We start from the raw sequence: 23,837 nt of genomic DNA, 5'->3' as shown, positions 1-23,837 counted from the left end.
GATCAAAGCCACCCTGGAGCCAGAGGGAACCAGGGTACAGCTATCAAAGTCATAAATCTCTTCTTCTCCTGATCATTTAGTAACTCAACAGTTTGCAAAAGCTTATTAGAGCTCTGTTAATCCTTAGAAACTTGCCAATATTTCATAATATTTAAGTACAAACACACAATGATAAATTTATTCAAACACAGAAAAAGATGCAAAGTTTTGTCTTAGTTTATTAATAATTGTCTTTGGCTTCTGGAGATATCTTCTACAGCAATAGAAGATTTTCTTATTGAAATATGGAAGGAGATATAACAATGTACTATTCCTGTGAAGGACATCAGTTTCATTTACTGAAGAAGATTGAATTTTCAACTTATTAAACTTCTTAATGCCCAAGTATGTGTTCAGTGCTTTACATAGACAATAGCTGGAGAATTAACTATCTACTGAAACACTTTCCTATGTGGGCACTGTTGACTATAGTAGCAGAATTTTTTTTTTAATGTCTGTTGTTCTCTACAATGAAGACTAATCTACAGAGACTGTGGGATATCTTTGTATAATATCAGTCCAGGCCTGAGCTCTCCTGAACTCGGCAGAATGCTTCAGGCCAACCTCAGCAGCTAGAAAATGTCAAAACAACTCAATTTTAAAATACTGAAATATAATAGTGTTAAAACGTTTTTAAAAATCAGGTGTCTATGCAATTAAAGAATTAAGAACTCAAAACTTAACCTTAAATGTGGTATTCTAGTTTTAGCTCACCTGATAGAGATTGTAAGGTGGAATTCTGCCTGCGCTGCATTAAAGCTAGCCAGTCCAGAACCTGAAACATGTTATACACAATATACTCCTGTATACTGATCAGGATATACTGCTATTCTAAAAATAGTGAATATACATTAACTAGATACAGTGATTTAGAGGTCCCAATACCGTAAACCAACTTTTATTCCTGATGACTTTATTTCGGGATTTACTGGGATTAAACTAGTTCGCGAAGATTAATTTTTGCGATCAGGCCTTTTTTGATCTGTTGTTTATAGATGCAGAGACTTTAAGGACTGGTTCGCGGCGAGAAATATTCGCGATGACAAGGCTCTCGCGAACTTCGCGAAAATTTCTCTCACGAGAATAAAAGTTGGTTTACAGTAACTTATTCTTTAAGTATTTTACACTCGATATCTCAAATCATTGGATATCTCAAAGTTTTTCCTGTCCCATTCAGTTTGAGATGAGATTTGACTGTATATGTTTAAAACTTGTCATCTTGAACTCAATAGGACTGAGATTAAACTTTAAGATATGTGTGAATTTGAGATTATGAATAAAAACATAAAAAGTAGATATTATGTTTCCCTAGTAACTTTCATTTATCTCTGTATTCTGAGAGGACAAGAAATTTAAATGCAAAAATTATCAATAATACTGTAAGGAATGGTCTGAACCCTCATTGTCACTGACCTTTAGTGAAATCTGATTCCATGGCTCGTGTTCCAGTCCAGATATGTAGGATGGTAATAAATGTATAGGACTCTGCTGGCACCTGCCCAAGGTCAAGTCATGACCTTCCTGGAAAGGACTGATGGGATAGCGCTCCATTAAGAACTGTGGGTTTATATTGTACACAGAGGCAGTGGAGGCTGACGTCCACATACTGATGGCTGCTGCAACCAAGCGAACCCCAAACTCTACAACCTGAAAAATACAGCATTAGGTCTAGATAATTAATGGGATAGGACTGCTGCAACCAATCAAACCCAAAACTCTACAAGCTGAAAATACAACATTAAGTCTAAACAAGTAATGGAATAGGACTGATGCAACCAACCAAACCCAAAACTCTTCAGCCTCATACAGCAAGTCAGGACAATTAATGGAATAAAACCACAGGCCAGGGAGGGTGTTAAAAGTATGACAATTGTTAAAACAACACAACCATTCCCCATCTTTGGAGAGATTACTATGATCTACTTTTCACATTTATTATGTGGGAACATTCTTGCATTTTACAATATAAAGAGTATGTTATTTATTAACAGGTAAAAACTCTTATCATTCATATTTTACTTGTCTGTATTTTTAAAAGTCAGAACCCTCACAAGTTCACAACTCAGTATACATGGTATAACAATACATGTATAAGGGTGAGGAATCAATCCAATTAATGTCATACTAGGGCATCATATTTCATAATTTTGAACAGAGCACATTTGCTCATCATTATTCTGTACTCACTTTTCCTATGTCTCAGGAGCAAAGACAAAAATTTTCAAAGATTTAATGTGTTTTCAATACATGTATATAAATAATTGACAGATTCTGAAAACCCAACAGTGTGGCAACAACAAATATGGAAGGGTCACTTAATTTTGCTCATCATAATTTCTGCTAAATAAATAAAGGTGAAGGTATATTTTAAAGATTTTTTGCATTTTCACTATAAACCTTAGAGCCCAATCCCAAATCAGAACCCATGAACATGAATGTTTTTGTTATTGTTGTCTTTCCTTTCTTTCTTTTTTTTTTTTTTTTTTTTGGTCAATAGATGTTCGGTTTCGTTTTTTTTTCAACAACATGGCCATGAATTTCAAAATTTTAGCAGAGGGCTTTATACTTGTTACAATATGGCATCAGAAGTTTGACTACATAATGTCTAGAAGTAAAGAAGATAGTCATACTAATTTTGATGTGTTTAGGCTCATCCCTCAGGCCCAATGGGAGCAGGGACCATGAATTTCACAATTATATTTGTTCCCCTTCACCTACTGATGCAATATGCCAAAATTGGTTGAAACTGGTTCAGCACTGTTTCAAAAGAAGAAACTGATAATGTTCAAAAGTTTATATAGGATGATGGATGATGACACAGAAAAACAGATAACAGTAGGCCGTTAAAAGTCCACATTAACAGAGCTTCAATTTAATAGAGACTTGTAGTTTTAATGTAATAAGAGTACATGCAGATGAAATGAAAGTAGGAAAGTGCAAAAAAGTGAAAGCTAAGTGAACAATGACTGAACAGACAGCAACAGGTGAATGAACAGTGGTTGAACTTGGACAGTTTGCTGTAAGTGATAAATAATCAGGGTTCTGTCATTAAATTGTATTCAGCAATTTGAATGATAACTGAACAACTCATGTTTAGAAGATATGAAACCAACAAGAAGTCTCTGACAAGACTGTAGCTCTTGTGGTTTATTTTCATTTTGAGAAAATTAAGAAAAGAAGCACATGTTTGCCATGGCAAAAAAGATGTTGAAAGTTTATAGAATTTTAAGGAAGAACAAATAAAATGGACAGATGCAGAAGGAAAAGTCAAAATTTGATTTCATGACATAAAAATTCAATCCAACAACATACAAACACACAATAAAATTTAACAAAGTAAAGTATTATACAGTCAACTGTTTAATCTCTGAAAAGACAATAATAAAAGCAAAACCTGGCTCCAAGACAGACCTAAGTAATTTTTTTATTTTTGATATCGTGAGTTTTATTTAGTGAATTTGCATAACATTTTGCAGCTTTGTATACACGATTCTTTTTCACGTTTTACAGAGTTATCGCGCTTTGTCACATGGCGGCGTTGTCGTCGGCCGCCATTACGGTGCTGACAGTGTGATAAGAGTGACAGTAAGCACTACGAGTAAACGGGTGATAAATACATTGTTTTCTTTGTTTTCCACAGTCAGACATGCTGAGATACGACTGGAAATGTGTGTAAGTATAGTAAAAAATCTAACGAAGTGATATACATGTGTGTGTTTTTTTAATCAAGTTTTCAATTTCATTTTATTCATAAACAGCCCGTTGTTATCCGAAACCTTTTTTGTATTTGACGTTTTGTATATAATTTTATACACCATGTGCTGGTTTAGTAAATAAAAAATTAAGTAAAAATAATTAACAATGACAAAAAAATTGAGACAAAATTAAAAAATATTTATATTTCGTGTTTAATATTTAAAAGAAATATATGTCAGTCGACTGAGAAAATCTAGACGACCGTCATGTTATTAATCTAATTTTACTTCATGGATATTAATTTATTTAATAATCTATATAGTGTTATACTAAAAAAAAAAATAAATACGCTCTATTGTTCTATGTCTTATTTTAACTACAATTCACATTCGCCTATATTCAATTCAATTCACTTTATTGACAATTACCATGTCGGCATACAGTCATGAACATGAATAACATAGCATAAATTAACATAATTAATACAAGTATATACAAAGTGAGAAATATGAGGTGAACAAAATTGTGTATTTCTCAATATTAATATTCATTTTTGACTTTCTTTTCTGGTGTCAAAGCACTTTTTCAAGAAACAATTAACATATCCTTCTAGCAGTTGAAATATTTGTAGGATTGACAGTTTTTCTAATGGGGTTATCACTAGTATATGTGTTTACATTAAATATATCATTATAATTGCATCTATATTGATCATACTTTGGACACATAAAGAACAAAATGTTTTTCGAACATCAATTTACATGAAAATAAAACGTTTTTCTCTAGGAATAGGGGGTTTACAGATCTACCCGTTTCAATATATAGTGGATGGGAAGTAACCTTAATTTTATATATTTTTTTATTTAGTTTTGATTGCCAACTTTTCTTCATTGGGCAGTTTTAAATAACTTTGCAGTTTGTATTCATCTTGATTCACAATTTTGCTAAAAATGCTAACTTTCCAGAGTCTGATTTGCTAACTTTTTTCAGTGTTCATATATCTTGTTTTGGTAATGCTCTTGTAATTTGTTTTTCAAAGTTATGTGAATATTTTAGAACTAATATTTAATTTCACACAGTTTCTTTTGCCAAGAATTTTAATAAAGATTTTTGTCTTCTTTAAATGTATATACTAAATATTGTTATAATCATGGTTGCATTCCATTTCCTTCAGTCTCATAATATTTTAACATATATTCATAACATAAATAGTACAAAGGAAAACGACCCAACTCACATAAAACAGCAAGATTTGATGCCTTTCTGTGTACCCCTAGTATATCTTTAAATATCAAGTGCTGTGTTTTTTCAAAAGGAAACTGGTCTGAAGACCTTAAATCACATTTAAAGTCAGTTATCCATATTTCAGATCCAGGATGTTATAATTGGTATTATCATTGTAAATATAATTTTAATTTCAGCAGAAAAATGTAACATTTGCAGGAAAATTTGATTTAAACCGTAATATGCTTTTCTAGCACGTTCTATAGCTGTTCAGCAGCAAATTTCATTTTCCCATCAGATCTAAACACAATACCCAAATAATGATATTCATTTGTTATGTTAATCATTTTGTGATTATAATAAAATCTAAATGATGCTTCAAACAGATTTTTTTGAAAAAATCATAACATCTGTTTATTTCCATATTAACACACAATTTCCAACAAATCTGAACAATATTCCTAAAATATCTGCTACAATTTTGTAGACCAACTTCTGATTTTGATACAAGGACAAGATCATCAGCAAAAAACATATGATTAATTGGCATAGTATCTAGATAAGGGATATGTACTTACATTCTTGTAATTCACAAAATCATCAACAAAAATATTGAAAAGTGTTGGACTTAAATTATCACCTTGCTTGACTCCTCTATTTGCTTTAAATTTCTATCCTATTTGATTGTCTTTTTTACAAGAATAGTATGTGTTCGAATACATGTCTGTTAAAAGTTTGAAAAGTTAACCAATACCCTTTTTATTCAATTTGTATAAAAGTGCTCACATAAAAGTATCAAATGCTTTTGAAAAATCTACAAAACACACATATTAATTCTGTTTCTTTGCATAAAGATATTTGTTTACAAGTGTTTTTAATACAAATATATTGTCTGTGGTCCTATGACCTTTTCTAAATCCAGATTGATATTGGCTTAGTAGGTTATTTGACTCAAGATAATTATCTAAGCGTTTCTGTAGAAGGCCTGTAAAAAGTTTTCCTAAACAACTTGTAACACTGAGACCTCTATAATTGTTTGTATTATTAGGGTCACCATTTTTGCATAATGAGGTAATAAGTGATTTAATTCCATTTTGGGCATTTTTCCATTTTTTTTAGTAAAATATTGAACAGTTTTGTAAGAATTGGTAAAAGAGAAGTATTGTTTGTTTTAATAAATTCATTTAAGATTATGTCAGGCCCAGCACTTTTACCATTTTTTAGCTTTAAAATGCTTTGTTTAATTTCATCTTGAGTAAACAAAAAGTCTAATGGATTTGGTTCAGTATTTAGTTCAGTAAATTTGTATTTTGAGCTTTCTTCATCAGCATATTGTATGTTCAGTAGCGATTTGTAATGATCAAAATCTTTTAAATTGCTTCTGCAATAGTTTTCTTTGATTTATTTTCTTTTATCTTATTCCAAAATTTATTAGAGTTTTGTGGTGAAAGCGAGTTTATTTCTTCTGCTACACTATTGTAAAAAGTTGATTTAAGATTTTTCCTTAATTTATTATAATTTTTTCTACAATTTGCGAAGGCATGTTTTAGTTCACAGTTGTTTGGATATTTGTGTACTTTCTTTCCTAAATTTCTAATTTCTATATATACATGTATATGAACAGCCCTCCTGTTTAAAATCGCATAAAAAAAAAACAACATGACTTTCTTTCATGTATTACATTTTATAACATTTGAGAAGGAAAAAATTATGCTAGAGTGTGCTGCAATATTAAACACGATTGTCGTTTTATGAAATGATTCCACACATGTGAAATCATTTAAGAAAATAAAACCGTTTGACTTTTAAAAAATGGGAAGTACCGGTATAGCCTTGCATGAGCATTAAACTGACTTGTTGCATGTTCTTCAAAATCAGTCCTTGCTTTATGAAAAACATCTTCAGCCTTTTTTTAAATAAAAAAATGAATTTATTATAAATTTTTTCACACAGGTGTTAATAAGTTTTAAAGTATATACTAGTATATACAGATGTATAAGTAACTTAAAACTTCAACCGCGTTTCTCCCCAAGTCCTGTACAAGAATCGAGGAAAAACGGAGAAAATTGAAGTACCTTTTTTTTAAAAATTCATTAGTTCTGGATTTATCGTAATACCAGTATAATATAGACGCCAGGAGGGTGACTAATTATGTAAATGATTTTTTTGATCTACCTGTAATAATATTGAAACCATGCGCATGTAGCCCTTCAGAAATTTAGACAAAAAATATTCACAATGACAAATGTAGATGTGTCGGGCCTGGAAGAGATTTTGTCGTCACTTATAAATTTTGTTTAACGCCCATGGCACGCAGATTTTTTAAGTATGAAAAAAATAGGAGTAGGGATAGGTTGTATGTTTCACTTATAAAAAGGGAGGATTAGTCGTCAACTCGCCTCTCTTTAAAATATCCTAGTTGTTCGTTTGCCAATACCCCACGAGGACCCATGGATAATGCCTAATTTAACACGTACAGTTTATTAATGAACTTAGTGGGAAAAAATCATCACAAAAATTAAAACATGAATTGTAAAAAGTTTCAGTCATACATTTGTTTGTATTTGTATGCTAATATTTATTTTCAAAACAAGTTTACAAATCACCTGTTACAATTTTACTTGAGACCCCCCCTCTCTTTCTCTCTCTCTCTCTCTGTATAAAAGATCTGACATTCTTTCTTACTTATATAAGTTTTTGCCTTTTATAATCTTGCTAAAATTTATTTCAAAGAAAACCCGGCGTAATATTTATCAAACCTCCGAAATACGGGTAAAATATAACCAACTTGGCCTTAAACAATAACAATCAATCGATCAATACTGATTTTAAAACATTTAATTATACAAAGAATGAAGAGGAAAAAAAGACCAAATAAAGAATGAATCAGTTAACTTTAACTTAATATAAACGAGTGTTTGTATTAGAATTATGCCAATAAATGAATGAATAATGGAGAAAAGTTACTGCATTGAGTATGACCGAATTATGACGTTATCAGCACCTTCATGGCGTCAAGTCACGTGATCCAAACATGGCGGCACCCATAAATAAGGTCAGAGAATAGAGTATAGCATTGCAATTTAAGCATATGATTTAAATTTGGGTTCACTATCAAAATATTTCAGAAATTATAATGGTTTGAAATGTTAAGTCTGTTTTCAGTTTATAGTCTTGTAAGAACAAAGAGTTTTACCTTATCAATATTGACTTTGTCAGATAGGGCAATGGCCCCAGTTGACACATTTCTAGTGTGGCCTAGGAGTTCTAGCAGCCACTGAAGTTGATGCTGGACTCCACTGGACTCAGCTTTGGATTGAGAGATGTGCCAGAATGTGTGATAGAATAGAGCCAGCAGGTCATCTGTACCACTGAAAAATATACATATAACTATTATACTGGTCACCAGAATGTGTGGTAGAATAAAGTCAACAGGTCATCTGTATCACTGGAAAATATACATATAACTATTTACTGGTCACCAAAATGTGTGGAAAAAAAGCCAGCAGGTCATCTGTATCACTGAAAAATATACATATAACTATTATACTGGTCACCAAAATGTGTGGTAGAATAAAGTCAGCAGGTCATCTGTATCACTGGAAAATATACATATAACTATTATACTGGTCACCAAAATGTGTGGTAGAATAAAGCCAGCAGGTCTCTGTATCACTGAAAAATATACATATAACTATTATACTGGTCACCAGTCAGCAGGTCATCTGTGTGGTAGAATGTGTGGTAGAATAAAGCCAGCAGGTCATCTGTATCACTGAAAAATATACATATAACTATTATACTGGTCACCAGAATGTGTGGTAGAATAAAGTCAGCAGGTCATCTGTATCACTGGAAAATATACATATAACTATTATACTGGTCACCAGAGTGTGTGGTAGAATAGAGCCAGCAGGTCATCTGTATCACTGGAAAATATACACATAACTATTATACTGGTCACCAGAATGTGTGGTAGAATACAGCAGGTCATCTGTATCACTGGAAAATATACATATAACTATTATACTGGTCACCAGAATGTGTGTGGGTCTTCTGTATCACTAAAATATACATATAACTATTATACTGGTCACCAGCCAGGGTCATCTGTATCACTGGAAAATATACACATAACTATTATACTGGTCACCAGAGTGTGTGGTAGAATAAAGTCAGCAGGTCATCTGTATCACTGGAAAATATACACATAACTATTATACTGGTCAGAATGTGTGGTAGAATAAAGTCAGCAGGTCATCTGTATCACTGAAAAATATACATATAACTATTATACTGGTCACCAGAATGTGTGGTAGAATAGAGCCAGCAGGTCATCTGTATCACTGAAAAATATACATATAACTATTATACTGGTCACCAGAATGTGTGGTAGAATAAAGCCAGCAGGTCATCTGTATCACTGGAAAATATATATAGTTACGGTAATTATAACTATTATACATGTCACCACCCACAAAAGTATTGGATCCAGCATCAAATAACCATTCTATTTTTAGGGGACCAATTTTTGGGGGGATCACTGAAATTTTATGCTATTGTTGATATGTCATTATTTATTGTGAATCTCAATATTATATTCTGTATAAACTGTGGCCACCTAGTCAGTTTAGGGCACTGATGAGACTGTAGCTCTACTGATGTGTGCTCAAAAGAAGAAAGCTAGAGATATGTCCCAAGGACATGAATGCCCATGGTACATTTATAGTTTAACATGAAACGAATTGGGATCATTCTACTTTGGTCATAGATAATAGTATAACTTGTTGGATACAAATGATCATATCTGACCTCAATCCAAGTGAGATCCTATATATATTATATAGCTTTCTATGAAAGTTAACTTTTTATTTCACACATGATAACCTGTCTGCTTGATTGAGACTGGCATCCACACATCGGTTCAGCAGAGCCAGTGGTTGTCTCCCTTGAGCCACCAGGTAACACCTCACAAAGCAGGACAGGAAGTGGTTGTCTTCCTCAGAGAAGTCGGACTCGGTCAGTTCATCAAACACGTCATCTGGTACACTGCCCAGGCACTCTCCAACCAGATGGAGAAGGCATGGCTAAAACAAGAGAGAGCCAAGACCTAATTCAGCATTTAGAATATACATGTACTGTAAACCAACTTTTTATTCGCGTGCGAGAAATTTTCGCGAGGTTCGCGAGAGCCTTGTCATCGCGAAAATTTCTCGCCGCTAACGGGTCCTTAAAATCTCTTTTTCTATTAAAAAGTTCCAAAAATGGCTTGATCGCGAAAATTTATCGTCGTGAATTAGTTTACTCCCGGTAAATCGAAATAAAGTCGTTGCGAATAAAAGTTGGTTTACAGTATTTTATTTATTATTAATACATGAATTGGATTGAACAGCAGGTATAAATGCCTCTAACTGTTCACAGGTTAAGGTATAAGGTCCAAGGTCAAAGGTAGATGTAGCATTAAAAAAATGTTTACAGATGGACAAACAAACAGATGTACATACAACTGACACCGTACTATCACATAAGCTTTTCTAGTCTCTGACCAAGTGAGCCAAAAATAAGCATATTATTTAATAAAAAGACCTGCAATTCAGAATGACTAAATGGTAGATGTAACTGAAAGATCAAGGAACAGTTACTAACAAGGTCCTTTCAGTGACTTTAGAGGGCATGCACCTGCATAGTATTACAACTGTGTAGAAAAAAAATTAATTCCGAAAATATATTGAATTTACTCAGACCTGGTGTTATTCGGACAATTCAAAATGGTTTCTTCAAAAAGTAAATACTTAATTCCCTTTGCAAAGAAATGAAAAACATGAAGATATATATTTTGCATTTTTTATGTTAATTATAAAATTAAGTTGTACATTTTAAAACTTTTCATGATGCAGTACTGAAATTTGTGAAATCTAGCATTAGTCTGACCCCGTCTTTCAGTACTGTCTCAGTGATTTGATTATTATATATAAGTGTTACAAATGATGTATTTACACATGTCTCAAATTACTAGTAGATTATATATTGCACTGGTAATTGTTTATTCATTCTTAGTCATAAACCTGGAGAACTTATGTCTGATTAGCAAATTAAATCTAACAGGTGTCATTTTTACATAACATCAAAATCAAGGCCAACTGGGGTTTTTGCAAATGTTATTGACGTCAAAGATTTTGTATTAAAATTTACATTTTAATAAAATAAAGTTTGACATGTTCATTTTCTCATGTTTATAACACATAAACAGCCCAGATGTATGACATGACACATACTGTAATTGTCCCCCGCTTTCGCGAAAGCGAGGGGACATTAAATCTCATTCGTCTGTCCGTCTGTCTAGCTGTACGTCAGTCTGTCGGGCTGTCCGTCCGTCACAAAAACTTTAACCTTGCCCATAACTTTTGATTTAGTGGAGCTATGACTTTCATATTTCATATGTGTATTCCTTGTGAAAAGACCTTTCTTTGGGTACCACAAAATTTGACCTTTTGACCTTGACCTTGGAGTTTGACCCACTTTTACACAAAAATTCCAAACTTTTACTTAGGCCATAACTTTTGAATGGTAGGTACTAGGACTTTCATATTTCACATATGTATTCTTTGTAGCAAGACCTTTTATTGAATACCAACAACTTTGACCTTGTCACCTTGACCTTGGAGATTACCGTACTTATGAAAAAACTTTAACTTTGACCATAACTTTTGAATGGTAAGGGCTATGGCTTTCATACTTCATATATATAATTCTTGTGAGAAGACCTTTCATTGAATACCAAGAACTTTGCCCTTTGGACCTTGACCTTGGAGTTTGACCTACTTTTCAAAAACTTTGACCTTGGCCATAACTTTTGAACAGTAGATACCAGGACTTTCTTTCACATATGTATTCTTTGTGGCAAGACCTTTCATTTGATACCAACAACCTTGACCTTTTGACCTTGACCTTGGAGATTTTGTACTTATGAGAAAACTTTAACCTTGACCTTAACTTTTAAATGGTAAGGGCTAGTTAATTATTTTGATAACAATATATAATCACTTTTTGCTGATATTTAAAAGTTAACAAAGGTATGAATAATCAAACAGGAAATGCCAGTAACAATCATAACAAGAGGCCCAGGGGCCTCATCGCTCACCTGAGCAATTGGCTAGAAAAAAGCACATATCAGATCAGAACTGAAAGTTAACTGAGGGCGGGGAGGGGGCTTGAATTTTAACCCCCCAGGGGGTCATGATTTGAACAAACTAGAATCTACAATACCTGAGGATGATTTCCTATAAATATCACTAAGCATGGCTTTGAAGTATTTGAAGAGAAGATTTTAAAAGGTTTCCCTATATATTCCTATTTAAAACTTTTATCGGCCATTTGGCCCCACCCTACCCCCGGGGGTCATGATTTGAACAAACTTGAATCTACACTACCTGAAGATGATTCCACATGAGTTTCATCTTTCCTGTCTCAATGGTTCTTGAGAAGAAGATTTTTCCTATATATTCCTATGTAAAACTTTGATTGGCCATTTTGACCCCACCCTACCCCTGGGGGTCATGATTTGAACAAACTTGAATCTACACTACCTGAGGATGATTCCACATGAGTTTCATCTTTCCTGGCCCAATGGTTCTTGAGAAGAAGATTTTTAAAGATTTTTCCTATATCTTCCTATGTAAAAATTTGATCGACCATATTGGCCCCACCTACCCCCGGGGGTCATGATTTGAACAAACTTGAATTTACACTACCTGAGGATGATTCCACATGAGTTTCATCTTTCCTGGCCCAGTGGTTCTTGAGAAGAAGATTTTTAAAGATTTTTCCTATATATTCTTATGTAAAACTTTGATCGGCCATTTTGGCCCCACCTTACCCCCAGGGGTTATGATTTGAACAAACTTGAATCTACACTATCTGTTGATGATTCCACATGAGTTTCATCTTTCCTGGCCCAGTGGTTCTTGAGAAGAAGATTTTTAAAGATTTTTCTTATATATTCCTATGCAAAACTTTGATCGGCCATTTTGGCCCCACCCTACCCCTGGGGGTCATGATTTGAACAAGTTTGAATCTACACTACCTGAGGATGATTCCACATGTGTTTCATCTTTCCTGCACCAGTGGTTCTTGAGAAGAAGATTTTAAAAGATTTTTCCTATATATTCCTATGTAAAACTTTGATCGGCCATTTTGGCCCCACCCTACCCCCAGGGGTCATGATTTGAACAAACTTGAATCTACACTACCTGGTGATGATTCCACATGAGTTTCATCTTTCCTGGCCCAGTGGTTCTTGAGAAGAAGATTTTTAAAGATTTTTCCTATATATTCTTATGTAAAACTTTGATCGGCCATTTTGGCCCCACCCTACCCCTGGGGGTCATGATTTGAACAAACTTGAATCTACACTACCTGAGGATGATTCCACATGTGTTTCATCTTTCCTGCGCCAGTGGTTCTTGAGAAGAAGATTTTTAAAGATTTTTCCTATATATTCCTATGTAAAACTTTGATCGGCCATTTTGGCCCCACCCTACCCCTGGGGGTCATGATTTGAACAAACTTGAATCTACGCTGCCTGAGGATGATTCCACATGAGTTTCATCTTTCCTGGCCCAGTGGTTCTTGAGAAGAAGATTTTTAAAGATTTTTCCTATATATTCCTATGTAAAACTTTGATCGGCCATTTTGGCCCCACCCTACCCCTGGGGGTCATGATTTGAACAAGTTTGAATCTACACTATCTGAGGATGATTCCACATGAGGATACTTTGTAGCAAGTTTGGTTGAAATTGGCCCAGTGGTTCTTGAGAAGAAGATGAAAATGTGAAAAGTTTACGACAACGACGACTACGACGACAACGACGACGACGACAACGACAGACAACAGACAAATTTTGATCTGAAAAGCTCACTTGAGCCTTTGGCTCAGGTGAGCTAAAAACCAAAAAAAACCCACATTATAATCCCACTCACATCAGTCTGCCGAGCTTTTGTTTTCCTGTACACAGCTTCCAGACATTGTAGGAGTATTTCTGTCACTGCTTTGGGGAGGTTGCTGACTTTCAAAGCCCTGTGGAGTCCAAACAAACCATGGAGATATGGATTTCCCAATTCCTGCTGCATCATGTCAAGGACAGAGGTCAAGGTCGCAGGAGACAGAGATGTGACAAGAACAGGTAACTCATCATAAAGAAGACAACGGGAAGTGACCTGACACAAAAAGAGCAAGTATAATAGAAAGGTATTCTTCATCATTTTAATCAAGTTTACTTTCCAATGTTGTAGGAATATTTAATACAAAGCAAATTTAATCAAATGCAGGCAACTTTCAATAATTTAAAATAGTTTTAGACAAAAAACAATTCGGGTCATAGTTTTTCTTTTGATGCCTTCATATAACAATTTCTTAGTTTATGATTTTTTCCTTGAGACTGCACTTTTTCTTTCTTTGGATTTCATAAATGCTCTACTTGATATCAGTTACAAATTGCATTTCAAAAGCAATTAATTTCATAAATTAATTTTCTCATTTACCGGTATTTACATAGTGTGCAGTTAAACATCAAAGTCACTCCAAGACTTACACTGAGAGAATGAACGAGGGGTGGTGTCCCCCAGGAGCTGACCAGCAGGGCTGCTGTCGGCGAGGAGGAACTCTGAGAAATGGCGACATGGAGACACAATCTTCCAACTTCATCATCTACAGAACATTAATCAAAATTGTAAGAGTTATCTCCCTCACTATTATACATCCTTAAGGTTCATATAAAGTGTAGCTTTAATGCTTATGAATTTCCAAAAGAAATGTTATTTTAAAAGTAAAATAGAGACATTTTTTGCATAGCTTGCAGGACAAAACTGTACAATAAAGACATTTTTATATTACAAATCTTTAAAGGAATAAAAAAATATTACATATTTTAAGAGCTATCTATCTAATTAGAGTATCAAAGAACCTTCAAGCTAAACTTGATTTATAAAGAAAGAGAATTATCTCTGTCCACCATATTAGTATTCTCAAGACTGTCCTTTTCCAGTGTCTATATAAGCCTCAGCTTTATTCAGAGTTTAATACATTTTGCTTCATGGATTTTACCTGAACAGATGTCTATTCATTGTGATTATTATAGACTTCATGTGACAAAATTGACTTCTCTATGCCTCTACCACATCAGTGAAAAAAATTATTTAAGATATTTTATATCAATTTAATATTAATGCATTTCAAATTGAAATAAATGCTAATAAACTTTCAATTAAATAAAAGAAGAAGACAATGTATGATCTACAAGTATTACTAGCAGCAGCGACCAAGTAAAAGCAGCCAAGCATGATGATTATGAAAGGTTTATATATCCCAGTGCTGATGTGGGAGATAAGAAAACTAATATGGCTATTTATTGCATCATGTTTAGCTTTAAGCCTTGTTTTAGGAAGAATTGCTTATGAAACAAGATTAATAGTTCAGTCCCCTTCTCCAAGATTTTTTTTTCTCCCAGACTTAAATTTGCAATAAACCACCAAACCAAACTTGGGCTGAAATGAAATAAAAAATAAACAGTGGATCACATGTGACATACTTACTGAAGTTCAGCCTCATCAGAGGGGTGAGGACCCCAGCCCAGTTTACCGGGGACAGACTCTGTGACATACTTACTGAAATTCAGCCTCATCAGAGGGGTGAGGACCCCCGCCCAGTTTACCGGGGGCAGACTCTGTGACATACTTACTGAAGTTCAGCCTCATCAGAGGGGCGAGGACCCCCGCCCAGTTTACCGGGGGCAGACTCTGTGACATACTTACTGAAATCCAGCCTTATCAGTGGGGTGAGGACCCCAGCCCAGTTTACCGGAGGCAGACTCTGTGACATACTTACTGAAGTTCAGCCTCATCAGAGGGGTGAGGACCCCGGCCCAGTTTACCAGGGGCAGACTCTTGTGACATACTTACTGAAGTTCAGCCTCATCAGTGGGGTGAGGACCCCTGCCCAGTTTAGCGGGGGCAGACTCTGCCTCACCTTCTCCAGCAGACTTCTGAGGCAGCACTCTACCTGGGAGTGTGGGACAGCCTCTGGACCTACAAATAATCCAAGTTAACTTTCAATCTATTGAGATGTCAGAAAACCATTTCAGTTACTGGGGAAAACATTTACTACTGACGTCTACTGTTATCAGTTGTATAGATGAAATTGATGAATTTGAGTCTTAGGGTGAAAGAAGCACTCCTCATCAGATGAAGTCCATGCAGAGATTGTTCCTGTCCTCATTATTAAATATGGTCAATAATCTGTGACTTGATTATACAGAATTTTGAGTTTCACATTAATTACATCAATCACACAGTACATGGATTATTGTTAAACATTTACCTCTCTTGCCCGCATCGATGAGGAAATCTACTACTGCCCTCAACAGACTTGAATCTGGCAGGTAACCCAGGCTGGTGGGAACTAATAGAACAGAACAATTACATCTTTCATTTCATACAGCTTATACTTGTATGCTTAAAATAATCGCTGTAAAGTTATATGATTCGTTCTTGTAAAAATTTTGATAAACATCACCTACCAATTTTTAAGATGTTTTCAGTCTGAATATGGTAGTATATCAATAATCAGACAGAGAAACACATGAAGCATAATGACATACCACTGGTTCTGATTTCTGACATAAATAATAACATATCCCTGGTTATGTTCTCTGATACAAATAATAACATATCCCTGGTTATGTTCTCTGATAAAGATAATAACACACCCCCTGGTTATGTTCTATGATATAAATAATAACACACTCCCTGGTTCTGTTCTCTGATTCAAATAATAACACACCCCCTGGTTCTGATCTCTGATATAAATAATAACATATCCCTGGTTATGTTCTCTGATATAAATAATAACACACACCCTGGCTCTGTTTTCTGATTCAAATAATAACATATCCCTGGTTCTGGTCTCCAATATAAACAATAACACACCCCCTGGTTCTGATCTCTGATATAAATAATGACATATACTACTGGTTCTGGACTTTGATACAAATTATAATGACATACCACTGATTTTGATTTCTGGAAAAAGACAATGACATACCACTGGTTCTGGTCTCTGATATGATTAAGTACATACCCCTGGTTCTCTGGTCTCTGATATAAATAATGACATACCACTGGTTTCGGACTCTGATATAATGCCCTGTTCACACGGAGAGTTTAATTCGAATTAAACGTAAGTTTACTGCGAATTAGCTTCGCTAAGCGTTCACACGGAGAATTTAATGCGAATTAGTTTAATTCGAATTAATTTACTGTGCATTAAATTACTTCGCATTAGCTCCGTGTGAACGCTAAGCGAAGCTAATTCGAATTAAATTTTGACGCATGTGTAAGGCCAGAATTAAGTCACAGGACACGTGTTGGTGGTTATATATAGGTATTTGTGCTATATTTGGTTCAAAAATTGAGGGAAAGTATGTTAATCACTAAAATCAACGAATACCCAGGGATCGAAATTAACTTTTTTATCCACAGGCTAATTTTAGCCTGTACATATAAAATCTACAGGCTAAAATGAAGATCCACTAGCTAAAATTAAAAGAAGGATTAAATGTCTTTTTCATGCTCATTCAAATCAATAATAATACAGGGCCTTCTCTAGTGGGTCAGTACAGAATTAAGATCATCAATGTTTTTACATTAAAAAAAAAGGTAATCTGGCCTTTAAAAAAATAACATTAAAATATATTTATTCCTTTTAACATTCCAAAAAAAAAAAATCAATATGATCAAGGGTCGGTAGGTTGGGATTTTGTGCTACTGAATAATGGAGTCAAACATCCCGGACTTAATTAACCAGGTGTGATATTTACAGCGGGCACCTAACATGGCTTTCTAGCTGCAGAAAACGAACTTCAGAAAGTTATGGAAGAAATTATTTGATGTTATAAATAATGATTCCTCTTTTACCTAAGGTAAATTTTGACTAGGTTGACACATTTTATATGTCAAATAAAACTACAATGAAACATTTTTGTATAAATTGCATCAGCTGATTGAGATTTGGTAACACAATCAACCAAGGTTTACCGAATGCATTGCGACTCTGTTCAAATTTCAAAAAGCAAGACAAATTACCAGAAAAATATGGATACGAAAGTATTTGAGTCAAAAATCACCACTCGCTAAAAATTTCGAGTGTCTTCTATTTTTACTCGCTGTTTTAAAAATCAACTCGCATTTTGCGAGTATTTCTCGCTAATTTCGAACCCTGATACCTGTAGCCACTACATGATGTATCAAAGGATGGCTCTGCATACATGACGTGATTTACAAATGACGTCATAATGACTTACTGACGCCTGACTGTAGAAGAAAAAATGTTAATTCACATTAGTTTACTTCGCATTAGCTGTCGTGTGAACGCAATTTAATTCACATTAATTTGATTCGCATTAGTTTACTTCGCATTAATTTACTGCGAATTAAACTCGTCGTGTGAACAGGGCATAAATAAGGACATACCACTGGTTCTGGTTTCTGATATAATTAATGACATACCACTGGTTCTGGTTTCTGATATAATTAATGACATACCACTGGTTCTGGTTTCTGATATAATTAATGACATACCACTGGTTCTGGTTTCTGATATAATTAATGACATACCACTGGTTCTGGTTTCTGATATAATTAATGACATACCACTGGTTCTGGTCTCTGATATAATTAATGACATACCACTGGTTCTGGTCTCTGATACTGAGGAAACAGACAGATAATGGTTCCCTAACATCCATGCTGCTGAGTTCTGGATGCCAATGTCATCTCCCACAGAAACGACCTGTGTCATCACCTGGATTACTTCATCAACATTCACATCACCCAAAGCCATAGACAAAGGCTCTGTGCTCTAAAAAAAGATAAATTTCAGTGTATAACCAGCTATAATTCACTAAATTCCCGTTTCCCTTTTAAATACAAAACAAATGTGAGAGAAAAAGACATAAAACCTGTAGACTGAGAATGCATGCAAAGAGGGATTGACCTTGACATTTCACCATTTGACCTAATGATTAATGAGAATATCTTTCTTAATCTAGAGAGATCAACCACATTAAGATTTAATGCAATCTTAATTTGTCATCTGGAAAAATTTTTCTGAGATATAAAAGTTCCTGACCTTGATCTTAGACCCTTTCGCCCCCAAATCAGAATACGAGTCCTATTCAATTGATATTCAAAACTCAAGAGGAACTTAAGTTATCTTTGATATGATATATGAATTTTTTTATCTTTATCTTTGACCTCAAAATCAAAGAGAGTCTTCTCTAAGTCGGAGGAAGTTATAAAATAAAATTTCATTGCAAAGACATGACTTTTGGATAAATATATCATTCAAAATTTGATATGTAATACTCAGAAAGAATAACAGACTGAGAGACGGACAGATGGAGAGACCTCCTAGAAGCTGTGCTTCAAGCAAGACAGGTGAGAAAAAAATAAGTCGCCTTTAAAATAGAGAGCAATCATAAAAACAATTCTACATGTAAACACATTTTTATGGGTCAAACTTAAAGGTACAAGGAAAAATTATTGGTACATGGGGATTTGTTTTTGTAAGTGAAGAAGAGCTGATGTTATATATATGAAATTTTATGTTATAAAATATATTAAAAATCTTTAAATTTGTACTTTGAAAGCAAAGGAAATTAAACTGATCCATAAATATTAGTGAAATCACAGAAATGTCAGATAGGCACCTAGAGTAGTAATTAATTACAAATAAGGGGAAAAAATCAGTCATGTAAAAAAGAAAATTGTTAGATCCTCTTAAGGACAGACAAGACGTTCCTCATGATATATAATTTTTTCTAAGATTTTGTCATTAAAGAATTACTACTTTAACATGTTTACTCACAAAAAATTGAAGTACCTTACCAGGCATTTGTGCGAGATACCAGATGATGGCATTTCTTATATAATCCTTTAGGAAGAAAAAACTTAGTTTGCCAAAATCACATTTTTAGTGTTTCAAATATTAAAAAACAATTAGAAACAAATTTAGAAATCAGAAAGTAATTAAATTTTTGTATATTTTTCATAGATTATGAAGATATACAAAACAGAAATTTGGGGAAGGTATCATCTGACCTTAATTTGTACAGTTGAAATTTAGTACCTTGAAAACAATGATATCTCAAATACATGGATATGTCAAAATCATTTGAAAGTCCCAACCCGTATTCTTAAATTTTTTTTTACCCTGGATCATTTCTCGAATCCTTGTATATCTCGAAGTTTTTTTATCGGCCTCATTGAGTTCCAGATAAGGAGGTTTGACTGTATTTAATTTTTTCTTTAAATGCCTAGATTTTAATATTCAATATATAACTATGAATTATATGAGTATTTACCGATGTGAGGGCTTTCTGAGAGCCAATCAAGGCCATCAGTCCAGTCATGGCTGCCACCTTCAACAATGGAGGGCTCTCCTGGTAGAGAAAATACAAAGTGAAATTAAGGTTCATAAACCCTCTGCTCCCTCATATAAAATGTTTCTTTAACTCTTATAATTTTCCAAAGTAGATATATTTTCTAAGTAAAATTCAAACAATTATAGCATGGCTTGCGGGGCAAAATTTGACAAAAAAGACACTTCAATTTGGCAAATTTATAAAGGAATAATAGACATTCATGTCATTAAGAGTTAACTCTCTTATCAGAGTATCAATGTACCTTAAATAAATTCAATAGGTCATACAAAGTTGTGTATCTCTTTTTTTATTTTTAAACAGTGGTATCTGACATTGTTGTATTAAAAGTCATAATGTTTACATAATATCAGTACATTAACAGGACTACTAATTTACAAAGAGAAGAGGGGGAAGCGGAAATAAAATGAATTAACAAAGTGAAACAAATACAAAGATAAAAGCTGATAGAAATCCTGTGATAAAAGGCTTATCATCTCTTCAGCTAGCAATGTACACCTCCTAGCAGCCTACTCGAGAGCCGTCTCTCATATACAAACAATACAACACCTTCCATATCAATATTTACATAACATGAATTCTTTTTAATCATACTTCATATGATTACTGCATCAAATCTGATGGGAAAACCCCATATTGTGCAAAAAATAGATCATTGTTTGTAACTAATAACCTATCTTTATTGATGATCAAACTTTCTTTTAGGCATGCAACTTTTTTTTCCAGAGATAAAACTATAATGAATGATAACCTTGATCACATATAACCTTGAATCACCACCATGAAAATATTTATCTGTATACAACTTAATATCAAAAGAATATTTCATTGAGAATAATCATTTGTGTCAGTTAAATCATTTCCTACACAAGGACTTCTGGGAAATCAAGCATTGCCCCACTGAATGTTTATTATTTCACTAACAATTCGTGGCACCAGGGAATCAAAGATCACAACTTGAATTTGTTTAATTTGGCTTAGTTTACATTTAATTTTTACTTTTTTTTAAACAATTATCATTAATAAATAATTTTACTAAGACAGCTTTTTGACATGCATTTGAAGGTTTTCTCTAACAAGGCACCTATAGACTTTAAAAGTTACCTGTAGTGAGTATAATACAACACGTCACAGGGTTCATAGAAAGCAATTTATCTAGAAATCTAAACAATTTATCTAGAATAAACTGATGCCCCCCAAAACAAGAGAAATAGCGTACTCAGGGATCAACAAAACAGTCCACTCATAGCTTGGTAACAAATGAGTCTGCTACATGTAGCTAAATGTGTTCTAAAACAAATGTTAAATAAATACTTCAACTTTTGGAATTTTAAAGGATTTTACAGGATGTGGTAAAATGATGCATTTCATGACAATACATTGACTAGATAGAAAATTATGTCACATTCAACAGATACATGGTCACCTTGGGTCCATGCAAGTGAAAAATACTGCATTTTCAACCAAATTTGAGCAGTTATAATTTTTTGGAAAAATAAAAACCCTAAGTGGCCCTTGATCTTTATATATAAATATCTAAATCTTATAAGTTTCAACACTTTTTCAGTTTTTCAATAAAAATCTTTTACATACACACTTTTTTTTCATGTACTAAACTCCAAATTAGTGCAATCTATGGCATCTATTCTTGAGCTATTTCTCAGAGCTTTTCATGACTGACAAAGAGGAAATTTACCCTCTTGTAAACTACAGGACAGAATAGTTACAATGACACACAGACTGATGAAGAGGAAATTTATCCTCTTGTAAACTACAGGACAGAATAGTTACAATGACACACAAACTGATGAAGAGGAAATTTATCCTCTTGTAAACTTCAGGAAAGAACAGTTACAATGACACACAGACTGATGAACAGAGAATCTATCCTCTTTTAAACTGTAGAACAGAATAGTTACAAAGACACACAGACTGATAAAGAGAGAATCTATCCTCTTGTAAACTGCAGGACAGAATAGTTACAATGACACACAGACTGATGAAGAGGAAACTTATCCTCTTGTAAACTACAGGAAAGAACAGTTACAATGACACACAGACTGACGAAGAGGAAATTTATCCTCTTGTAAACTACAGGACAGAATAGTTACAATGACACACAGACTGACGAAGAGGAAATTTATCCTCTTGTAAACTACAGGACAGAATAGTTACAATGACACACAGACTGATGAAGAGGAAACTTATCCTCTTGTAAACTACAGGAAAGAACAGTTACAATGACACACAGACTGACAAAGAGGAAATTTATCCTCTTGTAAACTACAGGACAGAATAGTTACAATGACACACAGACTGACGAAGAGGAAATTTATCCTCTTTTAAACTACAGGACAGAATAGTTACAATGACACACAGACTGATGAAGAGGAAACTTATCCTCTTGTAAACTACAGGACAGAATAGTTACAATGACACACAGACTGATGAAGAGGAAATTTATCCTCTTGTAAACTACAGGACAGAATAGTTACAATGACACACAGATTGATGAAGAGGAAATTCTTTATCCTCTTGTAAACTTCAGGAAAGAACAGTTACAATGACACACAGACTGATGAAGAGGAAATTTATCCTCTTGTAAACTACAGGACAGAATAGTTACAATGACACACAGACTGACAAAGAGAAAATTTATCCTCTTGTAAACTACAGGACAGAATAGTTACAATGACACACAGACTGTTGAAGAGGAAATTTATCCTCTTGTAAACTACAGGACAGAATAGTTTCAATGACACACAGACTGATGAAGAGGAAATTTATCCTCTTGTAAACTACAGGACAGAATAGTTACAATGACACACAGACTGACAAAGAGAAAATTTATCCTCTTGTAAACTACAGGACAGAATAGTTACAATGACACACAGACTGTTGAAGAGGAAATTTATCCTCTTGTAAACTACAGGACAGAATAGTTACAATGACACACAGACTGACGAAGAGGAAATTTATCCTCTTGTAAACTACAGGACAGAATAGTTACAATGACACACAGACTGATGAAGAGGAAACTTATCCTCTTGTAAACTACAGGAAAGAACAGTTACAATGACATACAGACTGACAAAGAGGAAATTTACCCTCTTGTAAACTACAGGACAGAATAGTTACAATGACACACAGACTGATGAAGAGGAAATTTATCCTCTTGTAAACTACAGGACAGAATACAATGACACACAGACTGATGAAGAGGAAATTCTTATCCTCTTGTAAACTGGACACAATGACACACAGACTGATGAAGAGGAAATTTATCCTCTTGTAAACTACAGGACAGAATAGTTACAATGACACACAGACTGATGAAAGAGGAACATTTATCCTCTTGTAAACTACAGGACAGAATAGTTACAA

General features: G+C 33.9%; 1 protein-coding gene across 2 annotated transcripts; it reads right to left on the bottom strand.

Annotated features, from left to right (window-relative positions):
* Positions 1-200: 200 nt before the first annotated feature.
* Positions 201-20,447, bottom strand: LOC134252290 (focadhesin-like). Of its 2 annotated transcripts, XM_062734730.1 has the most exons (11): positions 20,376-20,447; positions 18,700-18,871; positions 16,334-16,414; positions 15,916-16,041; positions 14,550-14,665; positions 13,939-14,175; positions 9,847-10,046; positions 8,156-8,330; positions 1,453-1,686; positions 754-814; positions 201-611 (listed from the first exon to the last, which is right to left on the bottom strand). In XM_062734730.1, exons 1-11 carry the CDS (start codon positions 20,421-20,423, stop codon positions 517-519), a joined length of 1,545 nt encoding a protein of 514 aa, XP_062590714.1. In that variant the 5' UTR covers positions 20,424-20,447; the 3' UTR covers positions 201-516. The 2 variants fall into 2 exon arrangements, with proteins under 2 accessions (XP_062590714.1, XP_062590715.1); XM_062734731.1 differs by lacking the exons at positions 18,700-18,871; positions 20,376-20,447 and adding an exon at positions 18,484-18,677.
* Positions 20,448-23,837: the final 3,390 nt, after the last annotated feature.

Source organism: Saccostrea cucullata, unplaced genomic scaffold (assembly GCF_032062105.1).
Source record: "Saccostrea cucullata isolate Sc308-1 unplaced genomic scaffold, CSIRO_AGI_Scuc_v1 ctg2551, whole genome shotgun sequence".
Classification (NCBI taxonomy): Eukaryota; Metazoa; Mollusca; class Bivalvia; order Ostreida; family Ostreidae; genus Saccostrea; species Saccostrea cuccullata.
This window is presented reverse-complemented; position numbering and strand designations above follow the sequence as displayed.